The sequence below is a fragment of the Acromyrmex echinatior genome, chromosome 9 (assembly GCF_024713525.1).
Source record: "Acromyrmex echinatior isolate Ae372 chromosome 9, ASM2471352v2, whole genome shotgun sequence".
NCBI lineage: Eukaryota > Metazoa > Arthropoda > Insecta > Hymenoptera > Formicidae > Acromyrmex > Acromyrmex echinatior.
This window is the reverse complement of record NC_141860.1, coordinates 11,561,227-11,582,748: the sequence shown is the minus strand read 5'-3', so window position 1 is coordinate 11,582,748 and position 21,522 is coordinate 11,561,227. Positions and strand designations below refer to the sequence as shown.

General features: G+C 34.4%; 6 protein-coding genes and 1 long non-coding RNA gene across 13 annotated transcripts in view; 4 read left to right on the top strand and 3 right to left on the bottom strand.

Moving 5' to 3' along the window:
• Positions 1–1,807: 1,807 nt before the first annotated feature.
• LOC105153356 (glycerophosphodiester phosphodiesterase 1) lies at positions 1,808–4,292 on the top strand. 2 transcript variants are annotated; one of them, XM_087409781.1, is made up of 6 exons: positions 1,808–2,211; positions 2,273–2,673; positions 2,953–3,128; positions 3,234–3,435; positions 3,532–3,761; positions 3,879–4,292. In XM_087409781.1, exons 2-6 carry the CDS (start codon positions 2,338–2,340, stop codon positions 4,018–4,020), a joined length of 1,086 nt encoding a protein of 361 aa, XP_087265907.1. In that variant the 5' UTR covers positions 1,808–2,211; positions 2,273–2,337; the 3' UTR covers positions 4,021–4,292. The 2 variants fall into 2 exon arrangements, with proteins under 2 accessions (XP_087265907.1, XP_011066433.1); XM_011068131.2 differs by having other exon boundaries at positions 1,808–2,673.
• A 19-nt stretch (positions 4,293–4,311) lies between these two features.
• On the bottom strand, positions 4,312–8,237 carry LOC105153355 (uncharacterized). 2 transcript variants are annotated; one of them, XM_011068129.2, is made up of 11 exons: positions 8,127–8,237; positions 7,374–7,510; positions 7,089–7,296; positions 6,693–6,936; positions 6,503–6,614; positions 6,272–6,438; positions 6,088–6,197; positions 5,781–6,003; positions 5,386–5,725; positions 5,005–5,304; positions 4,312–4,942 (listed from the first exon to the last, which is right to left on the bottom strand). In XM_011068129.2, exons 2-11 carry the CDS (start codon positions 7,471–7,473, stop codon positions 4,821–4,823), a joined length of 1,926 nt encoding a protein of 641 aa, XP_011066431.1. In that variant the 5' UTR covers positions 7,474–7,510; positions 8,127–8,237; the 3' UTR covers positions 4,312–4,820. The 2 variants fall into 2 exon arrangements, with proteins under 2 accessions (XP_011066431.1, XP_087265906.1); XM_087409780.1 differs by having other exon boundaries at positions 7,374–7,542; positions 8,127–8,219.
• Positions 8,238–8,319: 82 nt separating this feature from the next.
• RIOK1 (RIO kinase 1) lies at positions 8,320–10,711 on the top strand. Its single transcript, XM_011068128.2, has 5 exons — positions 8,320–8,618; positions 8,834–9,852; positions 9,925–10,127; positions 10,193–10,486; positions 10,565–10,711. The coding sequence occupies exons 1-5, from the start codon at positions 8,557–8,559 to the stop codon at positions 10,667–10,669; spliced, it is 1,683 nt and encodes a 560-aa protein (XP_011066430.1). The 5' UTR covers positions 8,320–8,556; the 3' UTR covers positions 10,670–10,711.
• Positions 10,712–10,788: 77 nt separating this feature from the next.
• Positions 10,789–12,428, top strand: LOC105153353 (DNA repair protein XRCC3). Its single transcript, XM_011068127.2, has 5 exons — positions 10,789–11,118; positions 11,210–11,404; positions 11,701–11,831; positions 11,926–12,132; positions 12,192–12,428. Coding segments are annotated over exons 1-5 (747 nt in total). The 5' UTR covers positions 10,789–11,117; the 3' UTR covers positions 12,405–12,428.
• LOC105153352 (pseudouridylate synthase RPUSD1) lies at positions 12,413–14,700 on the bottom strand. 4 transcript variants are annotated; one of them, XM_011068124.2, is made up of 5 exons: positions 14,003–14,123; positions 13,765–13,927; positions 13,455–13,698; positions 12,651–12,927; positions 12,413–12,581 (listed from the first exon to the last, which is right to left on the bottom strand). In XM_011068124.2, the coding sequence occupies exons 2-5, from the start codon at positions 13,921–13,923 to the stop codon at positions 12,434–12,436; spliced, it is 828 nt and encodes a 275-aa protein (XP_011066426.1). In that variant the 5' UTR covers positions 13,924–13,927; positions 14,003–14,123; the 3' UTR covers positions 12,413–12,433. The 4 variants fall into 4 exon arrangements, with proteins under 4 accessions (XP_011066426.1, XP_087265909.1, XP_011066427.1 ...); XM_087409783.1 differs by lacking the exon at positions 13,765–13,927 and having other exon boundaries at positions 14,003–14,700; XM_011068125.2 differs by having other exon boundaries at positions 12,413–12,549; positions 13,765–14,099.
• Positions 14,701–16,181: 1,481 nt separating this feature from the next.
• On the top strand, positions 16,182–20,131 carry LOC105153357 (resilin). Of its 2 annotated transcripts, none has more exons than XM_011068133.2 (4): positions 16,182–17,169; positions 17,579–18,817; positions 19,006–19,414; positions 19,752–20,131. In XM_011068133.2, exons 1-4 carry the CDS (start codon positions 17,146–17,148, stop codon positions 19,892–19,894), a joined length of 1,815 nt encoding a protein of 604 aa, XP_011066435.1. In that variant the 5' UTR covers positions 16,182–17,145; the 3' UTR covers positions 19,895–20,131. The 2 variants fall into 2 exon arrangements, with proteins under 2 accessions (XP_011066435.1, XP_011066434.1); XM_011068132.2 differs by having other exon boundaries at positions 19,749–20,131.
• An 837-nt stretch (positions 20,132–20,968) lies between these two features.
• Positions 20,969–21,522, bottom strand: part of LOC105153360 (uncharacterized) — an 85,639-nt gene continuing 85,085 nt past the window's right edge. Inside the window, exon 4 of the long non-coding RNA XR_847090.2 lies at positions 20,969–21,479. This is a non-coding gene — a long non-coding RNA (uncharacterized LOC105153360). The remainder of the gene's footprint in view (positions 21,480–21,522) is intronic.

The window sequence follows — 21,522 nt, the reverse complement described above, 5'->3', positions numbered from 1 at the left end:
AGAACTTTATTACTTCAGCTTAATGAGGACGCAAGTATTGACTTTTTGTTTAATAAAAAAAAGTTAATTTCAGCATAACAGAATTATAGTAAAAAATTTTAATTTAAGCAATTTCATTAAGTTAAGTAGCCAATTTTATAGTTAATCGAAAATGATTAACTATGTAGCATTGGTAGCGTTTAACATTCGTCAAAGTTAGATTAATTATTATGTTTGAGGGGATTCGATTCTCGAGTGGCACCAAATTTTTCTTGGAATTTAGAGTACGTATGTAATGTGTAAATTTCAAATTTTATCATAATATTATTATAATGAATGCAATCTCAATTTTAATCTCTGCTGATGGTTTGCCACTAGGCTGGAGTGAACGTAATTCTTGCTTGTGTATCATCTTTAACTTTTCAAAGTTTCTGCGAAGTTCAACTTGTGCATTTAATTTCATTATAAATGTAAAAGTCAGAGGTATCTTGTTACTGGCAATTTTTAATTCCCGCGTATGGAAAAAAGTTACTATTGCGCGGCAGGATATTCCGCTGCAGATGCTTAAGGTCCTTATTAAATGTAGATATGTTTCTTCTTCTGAAATTAACAACGAATACTTAAGGGTTCTTTTTTTTATCTGATTAATTTACTTAGTGTAACTATTAATTTTTTTATTTAGTTTACATTGTTCACTTCGGCCTAGCAGCAAGCTATTATAGAGATTGCAATTGAGATTGCATTCTGTTATTCACTACGAGAAAATTAAAAATTTACGTTACAAATACTTTACAAAACCTTACAAATTTTAATTATAGAGAAAAGTTTGGTTGGTGATTGAAAACAGAACTATCCCTACATTAACTTAACTTCGACGAATATATCTCTCTGGTTAAGGGGATTCTAAAGCCTCCTGTTTTACCGATTAAATCATGTAATTTTTTAACAAATACTTTTTTTACTTTCACCGATTCGAAAATCCTTCTCCAGGATTAAAGTATATGCATTAATACGTGTCTGAGAAGTGGAGTCTATGCCTAGAACGATCAAAAAATTCAAAATTGATATATTTTTTATTGTTTCTTATAATGAAATATGGAATATATCTCAGCTGTCAAGTCGTGACAACATTTACTTGAAATGATTGCTTTGCAACCTGCACGTATGAAATAGTGGTTCCCAAACACGTAGTTTACATGAACAAATAACGTCGAATTCTTAGAATTAGACTTAGACGCTTTATGGCGACGAATTTGTTATACGAAAATTGATACGAATGTGGCACGACCTCTAATGACTTTGTCGGAGTTCGAGCTTCGCTTTAGGATCCTCTTAAACGCTATCAACGCTACGCTATCGTTCATGGAGTTTGCTAATGCTATCGCGCTATTGGCTCCAAGAATAGCGTTCATAGCGTTTACGTTCAGCGCGAATAGCACCTCCCCGAACGCACCGAGTCGTATCCAGTCGTATCGTTAAGCGGAGAACACAGATTCTTGCATAACGCATAAAACATGAGGCATAAAAAAATCAATCCATCAGAGTCCTCTATTTCATGGAAAAGAAGGAAACGAAGGACTTTGATTGGTATATTTTTTTAGGCCGGAATCAACTACGCATTGAATGAGATTGAAGATTGAAGTTTGACCAATCAGACTAAAACTTCGTTGTCCTTGGTGAAATTTCAATCTTTAATCTTTAATCTCAATCTTCAATGCATAATTTGATTCCGCCTTAATGTAGAACTAACTTTATGCGCTATGCAAGAGTCTGGTACTTCTCAGTTTACTCGCGTCAACTCGCGTCGCGATGATCGCAAGTTGCAAGTAGCTTTGTTTTTGTTTGGGAGTTTGCATGAGTAAATTGCACGCTACGCGATCGAATCATACTACCAAGAGACAAGAGCGAATGAGAGATAGTGAGATAAAAAGTGAGATAAGGGAAACGACAATCTCTTCTCGAAGAGATAAAAACGTGTTTACATATCATTACGTATACTCGACGACTTTAATTTTACAAATATCTCGCGAGAGACACTTATTCGAAGAGTACGAAATTCACACGAATGAACTCTGCAAATTGTCGCAAATTGATTCGAGTGAGCGGGGAAGAATGACGTGTTCCGCCAGGATTTTCACTGCGCGAATTATCACATTTGACATAATTAACGTCATGCATTTTTCGATAGTTAGCTGTGGTCGTGATTTATGAAGTAATAATCTTATCTCTGAGGTAACGCAGTAAAAGACACGCGATAAACACCCTGCCTAAATCCTCTCGCTCTTGTATATAGCAAAATAAGCGTGAAGGGAATTCTCAAAAGCACGTGATCCTGCGTGGTGGAAAGTTAACGTCAAGATGCATCGTATTGTCGAATTGGTCGCAAATAGCGTTTTGCTGTGGATTTTCTTCCAAACCGCGATGAGTGTGCTGGTCACCATCCTGTATGAGTTTTGCATTCCCTGGATCGTTTGGGGCTCAATGATTGTCATAGTAGCATTGAAATTGGCCCGAGTGTCCCCTCCGCCCACCAGCACTATACAAGAGGTGCTTGGCGTGAATCCGCTCCTCCTGAGCAAAGATAACTCCGTGTCCGAAAACCACGGTAATGGAGAACAATATTGCATGCGAGTGGTGGCCCACCGTGGTGGAGGATATGATTATCCTGAGAACAGTTTGTCGGCTTTCCGAAATGTAAAGTTACACCCTTCGATGTAGCTTAACTTTTACAATGTCTAAGATTTTTGTAGTAGTTAGTCTTTTGTGTGTCTTGATCTTATTGGCTTGTTTAACATTTATTATTGCTTGATAATGTAAGGAAGAAGGAACTAAAAATGTATAATAATGCATTGTTCTATTTAATTATTAAATATTTCTTGTAACTTAAACATACTAATTTTTTTTTTACTTATTGTCTGACAAGCATGTTTATTTTAGATGTATTTTGTGGTGCATCATCTAAACTTTTTACAGAGTAGAAGAAAGGGTTGTAATGCAGTGGAGCTTGATTTACGTCTAACAAAGGATAACATTCCAATATTATTCCATGATTCAACAATTGAAAGACTCACAGGCCAGACAGGAACGATTAGTGAAATGACATGGGAAGAATTGAGGGAATTTGATATAACTTATAATCACCCACTTAAGTACGATTATATGTATTTCAGCTTAATCATAATCTTTTGTATAAAATACATGTCTATAATGTTTCTCAGAGTATTTTAACAGAGAAAATAATTATTTTGCCAAAGGAATAAATTTTCCGAAGGCGAGAGGATCGCATTGTTAGACGATGTATTGCAAGAATGTCTGACCACTGAGCAAAGAATAATTATAGATATAAAAGAGACAAGGCTGGATGTCGTGCAAGTTATTCTAGACACCTACAAAAAATACCCAAAACTGTTCCAGAGAGGCGTCGTGTCGAGTTTCAATCCAATCGTAGTATACATGGTATGTGTAATACAAACGTTGATTAATATAACTTAAATTATATATCTTAAATTATATATACTTCGACTGTGAATATATTTTTAATTTTATATTCAGATTAGGAAGAAAGAGCCGCGTATTGTTTCGAGTCTCGCTTGGAGGCCGTATTTTTTTTCAAGAGTATCGTACATCGGTCTAGAAGCATCCGGCCCAGTACGATATCATAATCTGTTTAAGCATTTGGCAGCTTGTATCTTGGAAATTTTGTACGAATGGCTGCTACCGAGCTTTGTCTACTATATGATTGGCATTTCCGTCGTGTTGTTGCACAAGGACATTGTAAACCCGTAAGTAATGTTATTATATAACTCAAATTTTCATTTTATATATATATATATATATATATATATATATATATAGGTATTCACAAGAACGAGTGTATGTATGTATGATTTTCATTCCAGACGCGAAATTGAACGATGGCGCGATCGCGATGTCCGCGTCATGGCATGGACGGTGAATCGGCCGTCGGAGAAAGTGCATTTCTCGAGATTCCTTAAAGTCACCTATTTAACCGATACGCTACATCTAGAGAAGGACATGTAGTAATGTCCGATATATTTTTGTTCAGTATTAAATTTCAAAGACTTTGTACTATACGCTAGCATTATGCACGTACAAATTTTTATACTTTCGATTATATAGATTATACATCATTGATATCAATTATCTAGTCGCGTCGTAAAAAAATTGACATAACAACTTACATTACTTTAAACATAGATTATAAGGTACTTATTTTATAATATCTTGTACAAGGCACATATATATATGCGAATAGCGATAATAAAATTATTCGTGACATTGAGGGATTTAAATGGACGGAGTTATCAATGGTTTTCCGTGCTATAAAAGATTCATTGTAACTAATTACTGAGAGTAAATTAATTACTACATAAAAGATTTGTTTAAGACACATTAAATATAGAATTATAAAAATTATCCATTTTTCACACATTATCGATACGCTTTAAAATAGATCGTTTCTTTCATGATTGCACAGATATGACAATAAATATATATGTAAAAAAGATGAAAAAATATCCTTTCAAATATAATGTCCATAATCACATTTCACAATTAGCACTATAAATATAATTATTTAATTATTAATAATATCGAATACAATCTTCATATTGCTTAGAATATTAGATAATGTAATGATCTCCTTTGGATAACGCGTAATGTCAAAAAAATGGCACGATTTATACATCAGGCCGAGGAGGGATTAGAAACAACTATCTAAGATTATTATATCAAAATTGCAAAAGAAAAGAAAGTCAGTCGGTGCGATACAAAAATTTGTAAACATATGATACTTAGATTTATGTTCAAGATGTCTCTTCTCAAACGATAGTAGTAAGTTTACTTTTACGAGATTCCATACCTTCAATGAGGCCAGTCAATAGATCTTCCATCTCTGTGGTGGCACGTTTCAATTTACAATTGTCATTGCCGTCGTACGATTCTACAAAAGCGTGTGTATACATTAGCTATGTACATATTTACATTTCATGCTGCATAACTTACCGTCAAAGCAGTCATTGGCAACCATATTTTGCAATCTATCTAATATATCATTAAGATCTCCTTGAATATTTTGCAAACTACTATGTTGCGAATGTTTGTCAGGACGCTGCAGGGAAGACGGCGTATTGTCTCTATGAATGCCACTCGGAGATTGAGAAGCCATCAGTGATGTATCGTTATCTGTACTACTAATTGCCGTATTGGTCACGTAATTGTCCTCTTTGCAATTTGATGAGTTGCCAGCGACTAACCATTGAGAGAAACCACTGTCGGTTGCATTCAATTCTCTCCTTCTTGTTCCTAATTTAACAAGTATTATATATCAAATTCATATAAATTTAAGAATTTCTTTCTAATTATGTTAATGTATTTTGCACTCACCTCCAATCCAAGTACTTAATTCTATATGATTACTTTCTGATATATTAGCGAATCCAGTACTCATAGAAGCCTCTTCGATGCAAGGAAGAGCATTAGCATTATTCTCCTCTGTTGTACATTCTATAGGTGACGATGTATTAAAATTATCCAATGTTAATGTGTCATTTCTACGTTGCAATTTGGCTCCTGACTGGTTTGTGTTATCTTGCCTGATAATCGGGCTCAATTCGAATTCTAAAGGCAAAGCCGTTAATCTGGATGCTAAGGATGGCAGCATCGGGGTACTTTGCATACGAGTGATAATCTGTGGCACTTGAGCCGTATCGGTGAATAAATATTTCTATAAAAATTAAACATCAGTGAACAATGCTTAAAGAATCTTTAACTTGATGTACCTTAAGTAATTTCAATCGTTGCAGTTGAGATTCGATAGTCGCTCTATGACGTTGTAATCTTTCTGCTTTTGTGCCCTGTATATCTAGCAACTCAATTTGCAATTGTCGATTTTCTTCTTCCAAGTGCATTATGATACTTTGTAATTCTTTTTGTGGATCAGTTAGAATTTTTCGTTTAACTGTGCTCCTTAACGAGTTGTAATCCGTTCGTCTAGTTTCATTACTAAAAGAAAATGTATTTTCTTACTAAAGAATATTGCATAATTGTTTTTAAAACCGTAAAAGTGCAGTTTACATAACAACAAACCTGGCAGCATTTACAACCGAATCCTCTACCGGCACTGTTCTGGTAGGACATAATCTCAGCTTATTTCTGATCAGTTCAAGGATCAGTTTTGTAATTTCACGATGTGAAGTCTACGAAAGAATTGTTTCTGAGTAATATATTTCATACATAAAAAAGGAATTGCAGAAAAAAAATCTAAATATACCTTTACACAAAACTCACGAATTGGATGTTTCAATTTGTGTTTATTCGATGTCTTTCCTAAGAGAAAACAGTCCTGGCATTGATGATATCCTGTACATTTTAAACACGTATACCTTGGTCCCTGTACCGGTGTTACCTTACACGAGGAACATCTGATATTATGTACAACTGCAAGTAAAAATTGTTCATTATTACATTTAGATACACGCGAAATTTTAACTTTGTCACTTACTATGTTCTGCAGATTTTATTCGATTGAATGTTGTTATCCAGACTAACAATGAAGGTTCCTGCATAATCCATGCAGCAAATTCTACTTCAGTAATCCCAAGACCACCCTGAGACTAAAATGGATTGACAAAATGATTAAAGAACTCGTTTTTAATAGATAATGTACACAAAAATAGTTCTGTTCATACAACCTTTATAAAACAGGCATCTATATGTGACTGAATCTGTTCATGTCCATATGCTATACTTTCTCCTAGCATTTCTGTTATTTTACAGATATTTGTTAATAAAGTATGCAAACCAGCCCGAGACAAACATGCATTATGATCAGCTAATTGTTGATATAAATACCCATATTTTTCTTGTAATTTACCATTACACAGCAATACTAATGCAACTTTTACTGAAAATACTAAAATATTTCCAGTATTTTGTCTGTAATGTTAAATACATTTTCATATTATTTCAAAATTTCCTTTTTATTGTAATTATTAAGAGTATACTTGTGCATATTTAAAGAGAGATACTTTAAATTACATTGAGAAATTATAAATATGACACTATTATATGGAGAGATAAAAACTTACTTGTCAAAAGTATTAAGGATATAATTTGTGGCAAGCTTGGTCACAAGGTCAACGTCAAAATTGAAATTACTTTCTTTCTGTGCTGCGAAATAGATGTCAGATAGAACATCCTCAATTTCACTCGGTTCTAAATTGACACAATTTTCAGTGATGGAGAGTCTATGACGTTCGAATACTCCTGCTATTAATTCCAATTGTACGTGTGTCACTAAGTGAGAATAAAGGAATTTGAGAAAACCAGTGATATTTCATTCAACAGAAGATCAGACAAGATTGATTACTTACTATTCAATTCTCTATGTAATATCTGCATTTTTGCAGCAGTTCTATATGATGGATAACGAATAGCGTTACACTCTTGCATGGATCGCATGATACTCTCCATGATCGAATATTATCACTCTGAATTGCTCGACACTTAACTATAAATAGTTTTCCAGTGCAAAATTTGAATCTTTGTTCAAATATAATAGTTTAGAAAATCATTTTTCATTAAGTTTACATGAGAAATTATTGGATATATATTTTTAACTTCATCAGTAAAGTAGAAAAACAAAGTAAATAAAATTGTAATACTCTTGGGTATACTTTTTATGTCCTCGTTTATAAACATCTATTTATACAATCTATATATATATATATATATATATATATATATATATATATATATATATATACAGCATTACATAAAATAATATTAAGAATGCTAATACAATTAATTATATTACAAAATATTACACTTGTTAGCATTAATTGTTAAAAAAGATATTACACTTGTTAGCATTAATTGTTAAAAAAGATATAAAGTATTCAATGTTCTACTCGTGCAGTAAATAGCCCAGAAAATGAATTTTTAATTACAATTAATGTTTATAAATAATAATTTAATATTTTCCGTATTTATGGTAAATTAAAAAGCGTGATCGATTTGACGACATCAATTCGAAGAGACATAAAAATACATCAATATAAAGTTGAAACAAATTATAAGTATGTCAGAGGACAGTATTTTTACAAGAATTATCGAAAGATGCTTACTCTCTGTCATCTCGACATAATTTTGTAGTTTAAATATTGATGTAAACAAAAGAAACGATCTTTCACAGTGTTTAACCACGAACATAAAATGTATAGAGGACACAAAAGTAGGAAAACATAAAGAGTCACTAGCAGTCGCGATTAAAAACCGAACCTAACGTGACAAATGAACTAACGATACTCCATTCTAATAATTATTCATTATTACAGAATCGTGAGCAAATCTATAATTGCATAAGATTGCTCAAAGAATTTTCTTAGATAAGATTAGACACACCGTAAACAAGATTCATATCGCGATTTTAATAGTGCGCGAGCAAGACGACAATAGTATAATATCCTGCAAGCACGTATTGTAACATAAAGTTTACATAAAGTTTAGAAGTAATAAATAACTATTAGAATAAGTTATTGGAAGACATTCACAATCATGTCAGAAAAATTCGAGGACGGACAATTCAGCGACGTTGAGGAGGACACACTGCCTTGGGCGTAAGTTCCATGTGTTTATATTCTTAATTCTTGAGAGAGAGAGAGAGAGAGAGAGAGAGAGAGAAGATAATGGGAAAAAAAGAATAATGAAAACACAAAAGAGTTTAATTAAATTATGAGTCGAGGATTAAGAATATTTATAAAATTGTTTGCAAATCTGTTGTATCCATTTTTATAAAAAAGGCTGTTTATTTACATTATATCATTTTGTACAGGCAGAACGAATTCAAAGGAAAACCTTTATCTAATGGATATCCTAAGGAGCAACTCGAAACAGAAGTAGCCAATCTGCACATTACAGATAGTAAAGAGAATAATGGAGACAATATCGATGACGATTATTATTGTAATAATGATTACGATTTGGATGAAAAGAAGAATACTGTCATAAAAACAAGTTCGCAGAGATCCAACACTCAAACTGAATCTACGAGGGTAATAAATTATCAACCTAAACACAAGTTGTTATCTCGTTATGCCAATAAAATTAATTTGGAGAAATATGCGGGTCCGTCATTACCAGGCTACGTGGCCAATGTGCTAATCGAAAGCGATAAACGGGTCGATAGAGATCGCATAAGGATGAAAGACAAAAGTGATCATGCGACGATTGAGAATGTATTGGATTCGCGCATTAAAAACAAACTGCACAAGCTGTTTGAGAAAGGAATACTGGCAGAGATAAATGGTTGTATCTCGACTGGAAAAGAGGCCAATGTCTATTATGCCAAGTCGAAGAATAAAGATGAGATCGCTATCAAAATATACAGAACATCCATTTTAACATTTAGAAATCGAGAAAAGTATATCAGGGGTGAATATCGTTTTGACCATGTACATTCCTTAAGCAATCCACGCAAAATGGTGAAAGTCTGGGCGGAGAAGGAATTTTCTAATTTAAAGCGTTTGGAACAAGGAGGCGTCCGAGCACCACGACCAATTTTGTCCGGTGGTCATCTGTTGTTGATGGAGTTCCTGGGATCAGATGGCTGGGCGGCACCCAAACTTAAAGATGCTGTACTTACAGATTCAAAGTCGAGAACATTGTACAGGGAGTGTATTGAAATTATGTGGAAGATGTACAACAAATGCAGGCTTGTTCATGCTGACCTAAGCGAATATAACATGCTGTATTACAATGGATCGATCGTAGTCATTGACGTTTCGCAAGCTGTAGATCGTGATCATTGTAACGCAATGGAATTCCTTAGAAATGACTGTAGCAATATTACAAGTATGACAAAGAAATATTTTATCACTTGAAGTTAAAAAAGTAGATTATATTTGAAATATATAATTTTTTCAGCATTTTTCAAAAAGTACAACGTGGGAGTTATGACGCTCCAAGGATTGTTTGACTTTATAACAGACCCAACTATAAACGAAAATAACATGGACGAATATCTGGATATACAAATGCAGGAGGGAAATGAAGAAAAAGATCCACAGCAACAGGAAGTAGAGGAGGCAGTTTTTAAGCAAGCTTACATACCTCAAAGATTGACACAGGTATCGATGATTATTGTAAATGTATACAATGCATGATCTTTATTCCATTTTGTATTTTTTGGTAGGTGATCAATGTGGAACGCGATATAAATCTCGCGAAATCTGGAAAAGATTTGATTTACAAGACATTGATAGGCTTAAAAGCGGACTTATCGAAGCCTGCAGAAAAACCAGAGATTCTTGCTAATAAACACAAGGCAGATAGTAAAAGTATGAAGGAAGGAAGTGATATTTGTACCTCTTCCGAGGAGAGTGACGATTCAGATAGCGAAAACGAAAGTGAAACGGATAGCGAGAATAATAAGATCAAATTTGTAAGTTCGGCTAGGCCTAGAAATGAAAGTCCCGAAAGTAGAAAAGTAAGTATTATTTATTTTTCTGCGTAATTATATATTTATTCATTTCAAGTGTAATTAATCTCCATATTTCAATTTTAGGCGCGCAAAAAGGCAGTCAAAGAACAGCAGGCGGAGAAGCGGAAAGTCAAGATAAAAAAGCACGTGAAGAAACGTAAAATAAAAGTATCAAGAGGAGGAAAATGAATATTTGTATTTAAAAAAAATAAGAAAATTATGTAACATGCATTGATAATTATTAATTTACTTAAGCCCTTAAGTAACGTTTTAAGAAAAAAAAAGAATAATAAGACGCGATTTAAAAAATGTTCAAGCATAATTTGACTTTGATAGAAAATACGTGTATTATATTCTTTTTTTGACATTATCTAGTACTTTTCTTCTTCTAACATATTTCTTGTCGTTGACAAAAGACGGCGCTACAATCGCGAGGAAAATAATGAGTACCATCTGATATCCAATTTACCAGAACACATTCGACAACATTGAAATTCAAACCGATTATCCGAAATGTCAATTGTCAAACAATTGTAAACAATGTAAAAGTGATACATATAATATAAAAAAAAAAACAAACTATTGGGAAATCACCTTTTCGAGATAGATCTGCCAGATATTATCTGAGAAAAGAAAAAGTAGGTGAATCGCCTTTTTAACATTTGCGACTGCACATATATTTATATACACTATGATATTTATCTGTGTGATTGTTAATGCTGGATGCAGTGATGGATGCAGCCTCTATTAAAGATAAATTTTTGACAACCGGTTGTTCGAGACTGGATGCAAAACTCGGGGGTGGCATACCTTGTAGGGGTATCACACAACTTTATGGTGCTGCCGGTACTGGGAAGACACAATTGGCTCTGCAGTTGTGTCTCACCGTCCAACTGCCGATAACCGCTGGCGGTCTCGGAGCTGGTAACGTTCAAAAAGTTTAGGAAAAATGCATGAACCTCCACGAGTCAGAATAAACAAAAGACTTTAATACTCTGCTTTAAAACACAATACCTTTATATTTCTTTATACGAATTATTATCCTTGTAAAGCACTTAATATATTAAAAAAATTAGATAATTTAATATGATCAAATTTGTGAATAATAAATTTCTACTATTACTATTTTCAACCTTTTCTCTTTTTCTTTTATTTAGAATCCTTTTTAAATATTTTATGCTATTATGAAATGTTTATGGTGAAATTACTGATGTTAACAGGTGCCATATACATTTGCACAGAAACTGCTTTTCCTTCAAAACGGTTACAACAATTGCTAACGAAATCAGAAATAGCCAAAACTCATTTTGTGAATGGGGATGTGATACTTGTGGGCCATATAGCTACCAGTGTAATTAAGATATTATATTATCTATTAATTGAAGGATAAAGCAATGTAAAGAAATTATATATCTCTAATTGTATATTGCTGATGAATGTTAAAGGAAGAGTTGGTATTGTGCCTACAACATAGAGTTCCAGTGCTGATGAATACTCGTAAAATAGGATTGTTAATTATCGATTCGATAGCTGCCCCTTATAGAATAGAAGATTGGAATGATGTGCTACAATGCAAAACTAAGAGAAGCATCGGAAGGCAGTTACATGAACTTTGTAAAAACGATGATTTGTGCGTGATCTGCATTAACCAGGTAAACATATTTTAAATAAATGTATTGTTATATTGTGTGCTGATATATCTGTTTTCCAGGTTTCTGCAGTTATAGATGGTCATAGACTTATTTCTGAAGGTGCGAATGAGCAGCCAGCTTTAGGATTAGCATGGTCGAGTATGATAACCACCTCCATATATTTCTACAGAAGACTGTCCTCGCGATACGCTTGCGTAATGCTTGCTTCACATTTGCCGAGGATTACTTTTCAGTTTGAGGTGGAAGAATCTGGTGTCAAAGCAGTTGAATAAAATCTGTATTATACAAAACAAAAACATCTTTATTCCACAAGTTTGTGTATATCGCGAAATATATTTTCGTCCAAGATTTTTGTTACATTTGTCGCTTTATAATCGGACAATATAGTGGCATCAAACGGATCCGCCGTTCTCACATCTATATTTTCAATATCACAGTTTAATATTAACCTTGAAAGTAAATATAATATTAATACAAAATAATTATGTGTATCCCAAAAGGTGATATGTTAATTGTACCTGAGAGAATGGAGGTAAGTTCTGTGAGGTTCTATATCTTTGCCTTCGCTATATGTGTAATCTCCTATGACTGTATGACCAATGTAATGACAATGTACTCTCAACTGGTGTCTTCTACCTGTACCAGGTGCTAGTAAGATTTTAGTGGCAGGCTTTCCTTTCCAAAACCCATGTTCCAATACAACCAGTGTTGTGTAAGATCTGCGTGGCTTGTCACAAAAGATACTGTCACTTATGCACATCTTGTGATTACCAGTTTTTTCTCGAATATCAGCACCTAGATCAAGAAAGAAACCAAGATGAGATTTTGTCAAAGTTGTTACTATATATTTAGCATTTTCCAGCAAGGACATATATTTGCCGATATTAAACAAGGATGAAATGATTCATTGTGTTATAGGTCTGTTTTTTGTGATTAAATTAATATATACTTTGAAATTTGAAGTGAGATATTGATATTTGGTAAAGTGATGAGATTTCTAATGCAGAAATAAAAAACAGATCTATATATATTGTTAGAAATGTAACCACGAGCCTCCTTTACATGTAAATGAAGCTCATGATTATGAACGAAATTAAAAGTAATGAATGATTTAAATGAAAATTAAGTTACAATAGTTACTTAAATGAAATGAACGTGTACATTAAATTTCATAAATTTTCATGAAAAATACATTAAATTTAATGTAATGTCATGAAATTAAATTCAAATTGTGTAACTTAAAAGTTAATAAAATTTAAGAAAATCTCTAACAGTGTAGAGTCTTTGCTGGAACCCATTGTTGCATTATCACAATTCCTAACCAATAGGCTTGTCGATTACGATATGAGGTTCGTGTATATGACCATGTACCAATGCTAAATAAAATTTTTGCACTTTATGATTTTCGAAAGCGGACGACGCTGCTCTGGCCGCCCTTTTATTCAACGCTATGCACATGACGCCGCTCGTGGGATAATCTAACCGATGCACAAAGTGAAATTCATGGCACAATCGTGGATTAACCAAGTCCGGCAGCATCTGTCGCAATTCCATTTGAAGAGTATTCTGAAAACATTAATACCTGATTTAAAGACACGTTAATTGCAAGCACTTGAATGAGAATGTCCTCACCTTTCGATCAGGATTATTACTATTTATATACATGTCGTAAGGCTTATCGATTATTAAAAAGTTCTCGCTGCGATGCATAATCTTTACGGATTTATGCTTCTTGTACCAATTGTTCAGTCTCTTGATGTACGAATGTATCAAACGAATTATCGTGTACATGACACTGCAGACGATCAGCATACACGTATGTAAGAATTTGTTAACGTTTACTCTAACCATTGTAAAGCAAGATGTTTACCTCAATTCCGAACGATGTTTTCACGTTGCAGCCATTTTTAGTGTTTACATACACACGCGGAGGGAACGTTATATATACATCATACATGCACATAGCATTCGACATATATGCTGCATCCATTCATGTATACATACAGGGTGTACCAAATTTTTGCGAATCAAAATATTACAGCAAGAAAATTTTTAAAAAATTAAATAAAAAAGTTATATGTATATTTTCATTTCAAACAATAGTTTTTGAGAGGAAAGAGTTTAAATATAGTTAATTACACATTACACGTTTAGACGGCCACCTGTTCATGAATTTTGCGTGTGTAATAGTATTAATAATAAATGCGCTTCACCATTTAAACATAGTATATACATAGTAATTGGCCTTTGAAAATTTAATTCTTACTGTGGTGTTTTGATTTGTGAATTTTGATACATCCTGTATACATACAATGTATTTATAAATAATCTTATATTTTCATACATCTATTTTACGATAACCAATGAGTGCCTTTCAATAAAGCACATACGGTGTGACACGTGCATCATTACGTCCTTGTTGTTCGCCAATGTTAAACAAGGCTGAGATGATCACTATATCGTACTGAGTCGCTTATTGGAAGGCACCCAATAATTTTATGAATCATGCATATGCAAACTATGCGGACTTTTATATGACGTGAGTCTGCGCGATGTGTAACATAAGGATGTGAGAATGTACAAAGATGCGTGAGAATAATACATAAGAAAACGAGAACGGACATACCTTTGTCTCTTTTCAATTAAGAGACTTGAGAGGTTTTTGTTTTCCCTCTCAAGTTATATGTTTCTTTTATAATTCTTAATTTCTTTTCTGTTTTGAACTATTTTGCTTCCCCTAATTTTTTAAAATCTTAATCAATTGTTCAACATAATCATAGTAAATAAATATACATATATATGTTATATGAAAAACTCATTGCAAAATAAAAATATAATACCTAGGCCGTATGAAACAATGGTAAATCTTAACTTATTATTGGAAATAATATAGGTAATGCATTTTCTAATATGTAGAATGTCTAAAATCGATATAAATAATATAACTTTTAAGATATCTTTACAAATTCAATTTTTAAGAAACATCTTTGAGATATTTTATAGATACACAGATTTTTAGATATTTTGCACACTGGATTGTGGTGACAATAATAATACTTTTTTAATATCAATAAAGCTATATCCGAAATTCTCTGTCAGCGCTGAAGATCTATAGCTTACATTAACTGTACTACAAATTTTCAGCGCTGACAGTAAAATTTGGAACACAGCCATAATCTGTCACTAGCAAATAATGCGGGAAATTGCGTTTTCTGATAATGAAATAAGGAATTATCATGCGGATAATTGATGGAGATGTAGGAGAAGATTGTATATAGAACTGCATATACATTCTGATTTACATAGATGACACAAAGCTTGCGCCGACGAGATACGTATCTAGAGAGGAATTGAATGCCATACACAAAAAGATCCTCTCTCGACATGTATTCGCTCAAGGAGATTGCATTCATCGTGTCTGCTTGACGTAAAATATAATCGAGCGATCGAGCAGGATCGAAAGGATTTTTCATCTCGTTATTACATCATATTTTATTTACTTTAACCCTTCTATCAGAAGTGATTCTGTCACAAAGATATAATCTAAACGTAGAGATAATAATATAAATTTACACAAGACTAAATCTCGATTCTTATATAAATTACGTCATTCAAATTATTTAAGTATTATTATATTCCGAAAATAAAATTGCATTAATTATAAAACAAATTTAAAGTATATTAAATTCATGAATGCAAGGAAAGCACTTTTTTTTTATCGTTCTTCACTGAAAAATTGAAACATCATCCTGGTTAGAATAATTGGAATAAGATAAAAGTTAATCGACGTTAAAAACGATCAATTAGATTAATGAATGCTTAGAGAGTTACTTCAAGTTACCTCGCGTACTTATTTGGTACTTCGTGTGCAAATGTATGCACGTGCATGCACGTCGTCCGGGGAAAATTTGTGCAATCCGAGCATTTGTACCGAATGCAGGTGACGGTAGCGGTGGCACGTTAGATGAGACGGGGATACGTTATGCAAGTTTGCAGCACAGAGAAGTCTATTGCGTCAGAGTGGATCGTCAGTTCTATGTGCAGACAGAGAAGTCGCGATGTTTAGGCTTTTTATAATTGGAGAACATACATTTTACGCGCTTGTTATTACCATTGGCATTTAAACGCGTCAACCACGAGGAGCAGAGGTCGGCTAATTTTTTCCGTAAAGGACCAGATATAAACATTTTAAGCTTTGCAAATCAAAACTTTCCATAAATTTTTTATTCAATTCAAAATATCTGATAATATAATAATAATAATAATAATAGAATATAGTAGATAGATAATAATACGCATATAAATAATAACGTCACTGTAATTGAAGACTCTTGCGTTAAAGTGTGGATTTTCTGTTCATTTCACTGACAGAGGAAAAATTAATAAAATAAATTGAATGATGCAGTTACGTACACCATGATAAATTAAGCATAAAGAACAACGGTGTCTGCGCTACGTGTTCTAAGTCTTATATCTATACATATACATGATGTAGGCAATTCCTCAGTTTTACATCATAAAGCTTAAAAAAAGATGCTGCTAAGCATACATTTTTACGTTCTTTCGCATAGATCGGAGCGATATATCAAGGACCACGTCAAAGATACTACGTGAGACGATTTAGAGGCGCTCCAGATGATTACGAGTTAACGATTTGCGGTGCAACTCTGACGGGAGTCTCGATCGGCGAGATATAGAGCGCGAATCTTCTCGTGAGCATACGCTTACGTACACGCCGATCCGATTCTTTTCCATCGATCCCGTGCAGCATCTTGTGACACACTTGCGTCGAACGTTGCTGTAAATCTTGCCGATTGCACCAAACTATGATCTAGAAACGCGGATGAGCCCCGGGATATATAAAGAGCGGAGCAGACCTCATGTTTGTCATTCCCTCGAGAAATCCATCCTGCGCTAAAAGGGTAGCAACGAGAGACAGGGAGAGCGAGTCTCCCCCAGAGGGATAGCTAGAATAACAGAAATTCGATTTCCTTTTTGTCACTGGAGAGCATTATGAGAATCGTCAATATGCTTAAGGTGAGAAAAAATAATATCTAGCTTCACACGAAACATGAAACTAATGGTTGTATCTTCAAATATATCGAAATTGAGAAATTACTTTGTTGAGAAGAAGTTGATCATGTATTCATGAGAAAGTATATTTATTTTTGGCATCAATAACAAATATTGTGCTTAAATCATAAATATAATGTATTTTTAGATATATTTTTTGACAACGTTATATTAAGATTTTATCTCGACAAAAATTTATATAGCATGGAAATTATGTAATACTTACAATCGTACAATTAATTATTTAATCTGATGATATTAATATGAGATTAGATACAGAGAGGATTGTTTAACATTTTGACGCAAAATTAACATTATTCAAATACTTTTGTTATTTATAATACATACTTTATTTATAAAATTCTTGTCACAGATCAGTGGAACGTTTATTGCCATGTTAGTCGTGGTGCGTTCGGAACCTCCGGTTAATTCGTATCTACCTCCAGGACCGGGTACCTCTGGTGCGAATGGCGGTCAAACTGACTTGTCTATCCAGTACAGAGCGTCGGATTTCAATAACAGGGGTAATGTTAATGGAAACAGTGGCGCAACAAGTTTCGGAGGGCCAGGCGCAAGTAATGGTCCGTCAAAACTTTACGATGTACCCATCGGAGGAAATGCTGGCGGAAATGGTTTAGGTCAGTTTCGAGGAAATGGATTTGAGGGTGGACAACCTTCTAGCTCTTACGGCGCTCCTAACGGTGGTTTTGGTGAAAACCGTGGTAACGGAGGAAAACCGTCGACTAGCTATGGTGTTCCCGACTCAAATGGAAATAACAGGGGTGGTTTTGGAAATGGAGGTAGCGAAGGAAGACCATCCACTAGTTACGGACTTCCTGATGCAAGTAGGAACAACGGCAATGGTTTTGGAAATGTAGGCAATGAAGACAAACCGTCGACTAATTATGGCATTCCCGCAAATGGAAACAAAGTGAGTGGTTTCGGAAATGTAGGTAGCGAAGGAAGACCGTCAACTAGTTACGGTGTTCCCGGTGCGAATGGGAACCAAGGTTTTGGAAGCGGAGGTATCGGAGGAAGGCCATCGACTAGCTATGGTGTTCCTGGTGTGAATGGGAACAATGGTGGTGGTTTTGAAAACGTAGGCAGACCATCGACTAGCTACGGTACTCCTGATGCGAGGGGTAACAACGGGGGTAGTTTCAGAAACGGAGATATCGGAGGAAGACCGTCGACTAATTATGGCATTCCCGGAGCGAACGGAAACCACGGAGGCGGAAACGGTGGCAACGGAAGGCCCTCGAGTAATTACGGCGTACCTGGAGGAAATGGAAATACGAATGGTAAAGGTCGCTTCAATGGAAATAGTGGCGGAAGACCATCGAATAGCTATGGATCTCCGAATGGATTCGGCAAGGGATTATCAACCAGTTACAGTCCATCTAATAGAGATGGAAATGGTAATCATTATCCATCGGGAGACTCAAATAGAGGAAGTTTTGTAAACGGTGGAATTAACGGCTATCCCTCTGGAAGTCCAAATGGAAACGCAGGGAATTTCAGACACGGCGATGAAAGTTTTGGCAGAGGGGGAGAAGGAGGAGGAAGAAGTACTGGCGAGGGTTACAATGCCAACGCGCAAGAAGAGAGTACTGTAAGTACAGTATATAAATCTCATTAAAATAATTGAGCCAGAAGCGAATGAGACAATTATCAGAGATAAATTGTAGAAACATTTTCTTCAGAAATATTTACCGGATTTTCTGATATTTGTCAGACTACATATTTTTACTGTTAGTATAGACTTAAAAATTATCTCACGTTATATCTCATTTTTTTCAGGAACCGGCGAAGTACGAGTTTTCATATAAAGTGAAGGATCAGCAAACCGGCAGCGATTACAGTCACACGGAGACTAGAGACGGTGACCATGCTCAAGGCGAGTTCAACGTTTTGCTTCCAGATGGTAGGAAGCAGATTGTTGAGTATGAGGCTGATCAGGATGGATTTAAACCGCAAATTAGATACGAGGGCGAAGCGAATGCCGACGGAGAATATGACTCCGGCGGACTGAATGATAACAATGACGGTTATTCTTCTGGTCGACCGGGTAGCGAAAGCGGTGGCTTTGCGAATAACTCAGGATTTAATGGAGGCAGTAGTAACGGTGGTTATCCAAGTGGTGGCTCCGGTGAGGGAAAGCTCGGATTTAATAGCGGAGGCAACAGCGGTTATCAGTCGGGAAGACCAGGTGCGATAAGATTGCGATCTGCCGTTTAATTGAATCAAAGTGACGCGAAAGACAAGTGGAAATTTCTAAGAATGTATTGAAAAACTTTTGTATAATAATGAGATATTTAAATTCTGTATATTAAATCCTATATTAAAGAATCAAATTAAAAAATTAAGAAGTATTAATATCTTACTATTAAAAATTTGATTTTTCTCTCACTCTCTTTCACTTTTGTTTATATAGTAATAAAGAGAACATATAATTTTCGCAGAAAAATAATAAATTACTTTACGCGTATCTATATTTTAATTATTTGTAATTCTTTGATTGTAAATCGATTTATATTTTATAGCAGGACAATCCTTTGGCCGAGATAATGCTGGTGATTTGAGCAATGATATCGGCGGCTTTTCCAATTCTCCTAACAACATTGGCGGTGACAATGCGAATGTTGGAAGTAATAGACAAAACGGTGGTAATAGTGGATATCAATATTAAAAGAACACATAGTTCAATAGATTTAGAGATTATAACTATTTTGGATAATTTTTCATAAAGGTGACGAATTAAATGTAAACAGTTATTTAACATGAAATTATTTATATATTTAGCTAAATTAATTATTATTATTTAATCATCACGGATAATGGGAAATTTCCATATAACCATATTACTATATCATGTTACCGTTTTATGCACTTTTTGAGAATTTTTTGTCAACAAAAGAAATAAATTTATTAAAATATGAAGATACATTTCTTGCGCTCTATAGATTCATTAAATAAAATTTATAAATTCATATAAATTTATTATTAATGTTTCGCGTACATGACATGACTTATTAAAACTTATGTAGCAACTTTTAGTTAGTGAGCAACAAAAAAAAATAAACAAATGTATAACTGATATTGATACAAAATTTTCCTTTATTATTAGGATCCCAAAAATTGTATTTTTTTTTTTTACTTTATGAACGAACAATTTACTGAAGTATATACGAGCTATTCTGCTCCATCACGTTTCTCTGAAAATTTCATCATGATATCAATTTTTCGCAATTTCGAAATTTTTTTATTTAAAATTTTTGATAAAATACTAATTGAGGCGATTTTTTTATATTATTCGGAGAGCTGAATTTTTTATTACAAAGACAATTTTTTAGAGAAAGGAACAAGTGACAGTTAGAAGAGGCGAATTACAGAGAATAAAAAGGATGGGATAGGACATCCTAATCAAACGCCAGCAACTTGTTTCGAATGCACATCTCTTTGATCGTTTGAAACAAGTTGCTAGTGTTTGATTGGGACGTTTTACCCTATTCTCGTTACTATCTGGACCTTTCGCCCCTTCTGACTACTACTCGTAGACTGAAACGTACATAGAGCAGAATGGCTCGTATATACTTCAACAAATTGTATTGCTTTCAGGAAAAAAAAAACCTAAAAGAAGGAAAAGAAGGAGTCACTTAATGCAAAACGAGCTTTTCTTCACAATTATTCATTCACGATTAGTCGAAAGACATACTTTCGATTTCTAAATGCTTTAAAAAAATAAAAATATATACGAAAATATTATATAATATTTTTTAATGAAATTAGCACGAAGAGCCAGACATCGCATTTTACCGTTATATGGAATTAGACACTGTATGTGCATGCAGCTGCGTAGAATAATTTCGTCCTCTTATGCCGAACTAATTTCGCACTTCCGTGGCGTGCTTGGGGGAGCGCAACCTTAAGGGTCGCACGACGCGCTCGTACGACAAAGATTAACACGGCAGAAACATAGTCGATGTGTACAATTACGTAGCTCTGTATCCGGCTTGCGTTATACCTCGTGCGACCCGCTCGCTCGGCCGTCGACAGGAAGTCAAACTCGGCCCGGTCCGCCGCCATACATACGTGTGAATCTCCGGGCATTAAAACGCGCGCGCGTTGCAGCCGGTCGCGGTTTCCCAAACGGCCCCCGCAATGTGCCCACACACACACACACTGACGAGAGAATCGTGAAAGGCAACACAAAAGTCACCTCCGATTCCGTTGTTTTGATAGACTGAGTCGCTGAGATATGAAATTTGACCGATCTGAAATGATAAGAAGGATTCTCTGAGAAAATTAAAAAAAAAA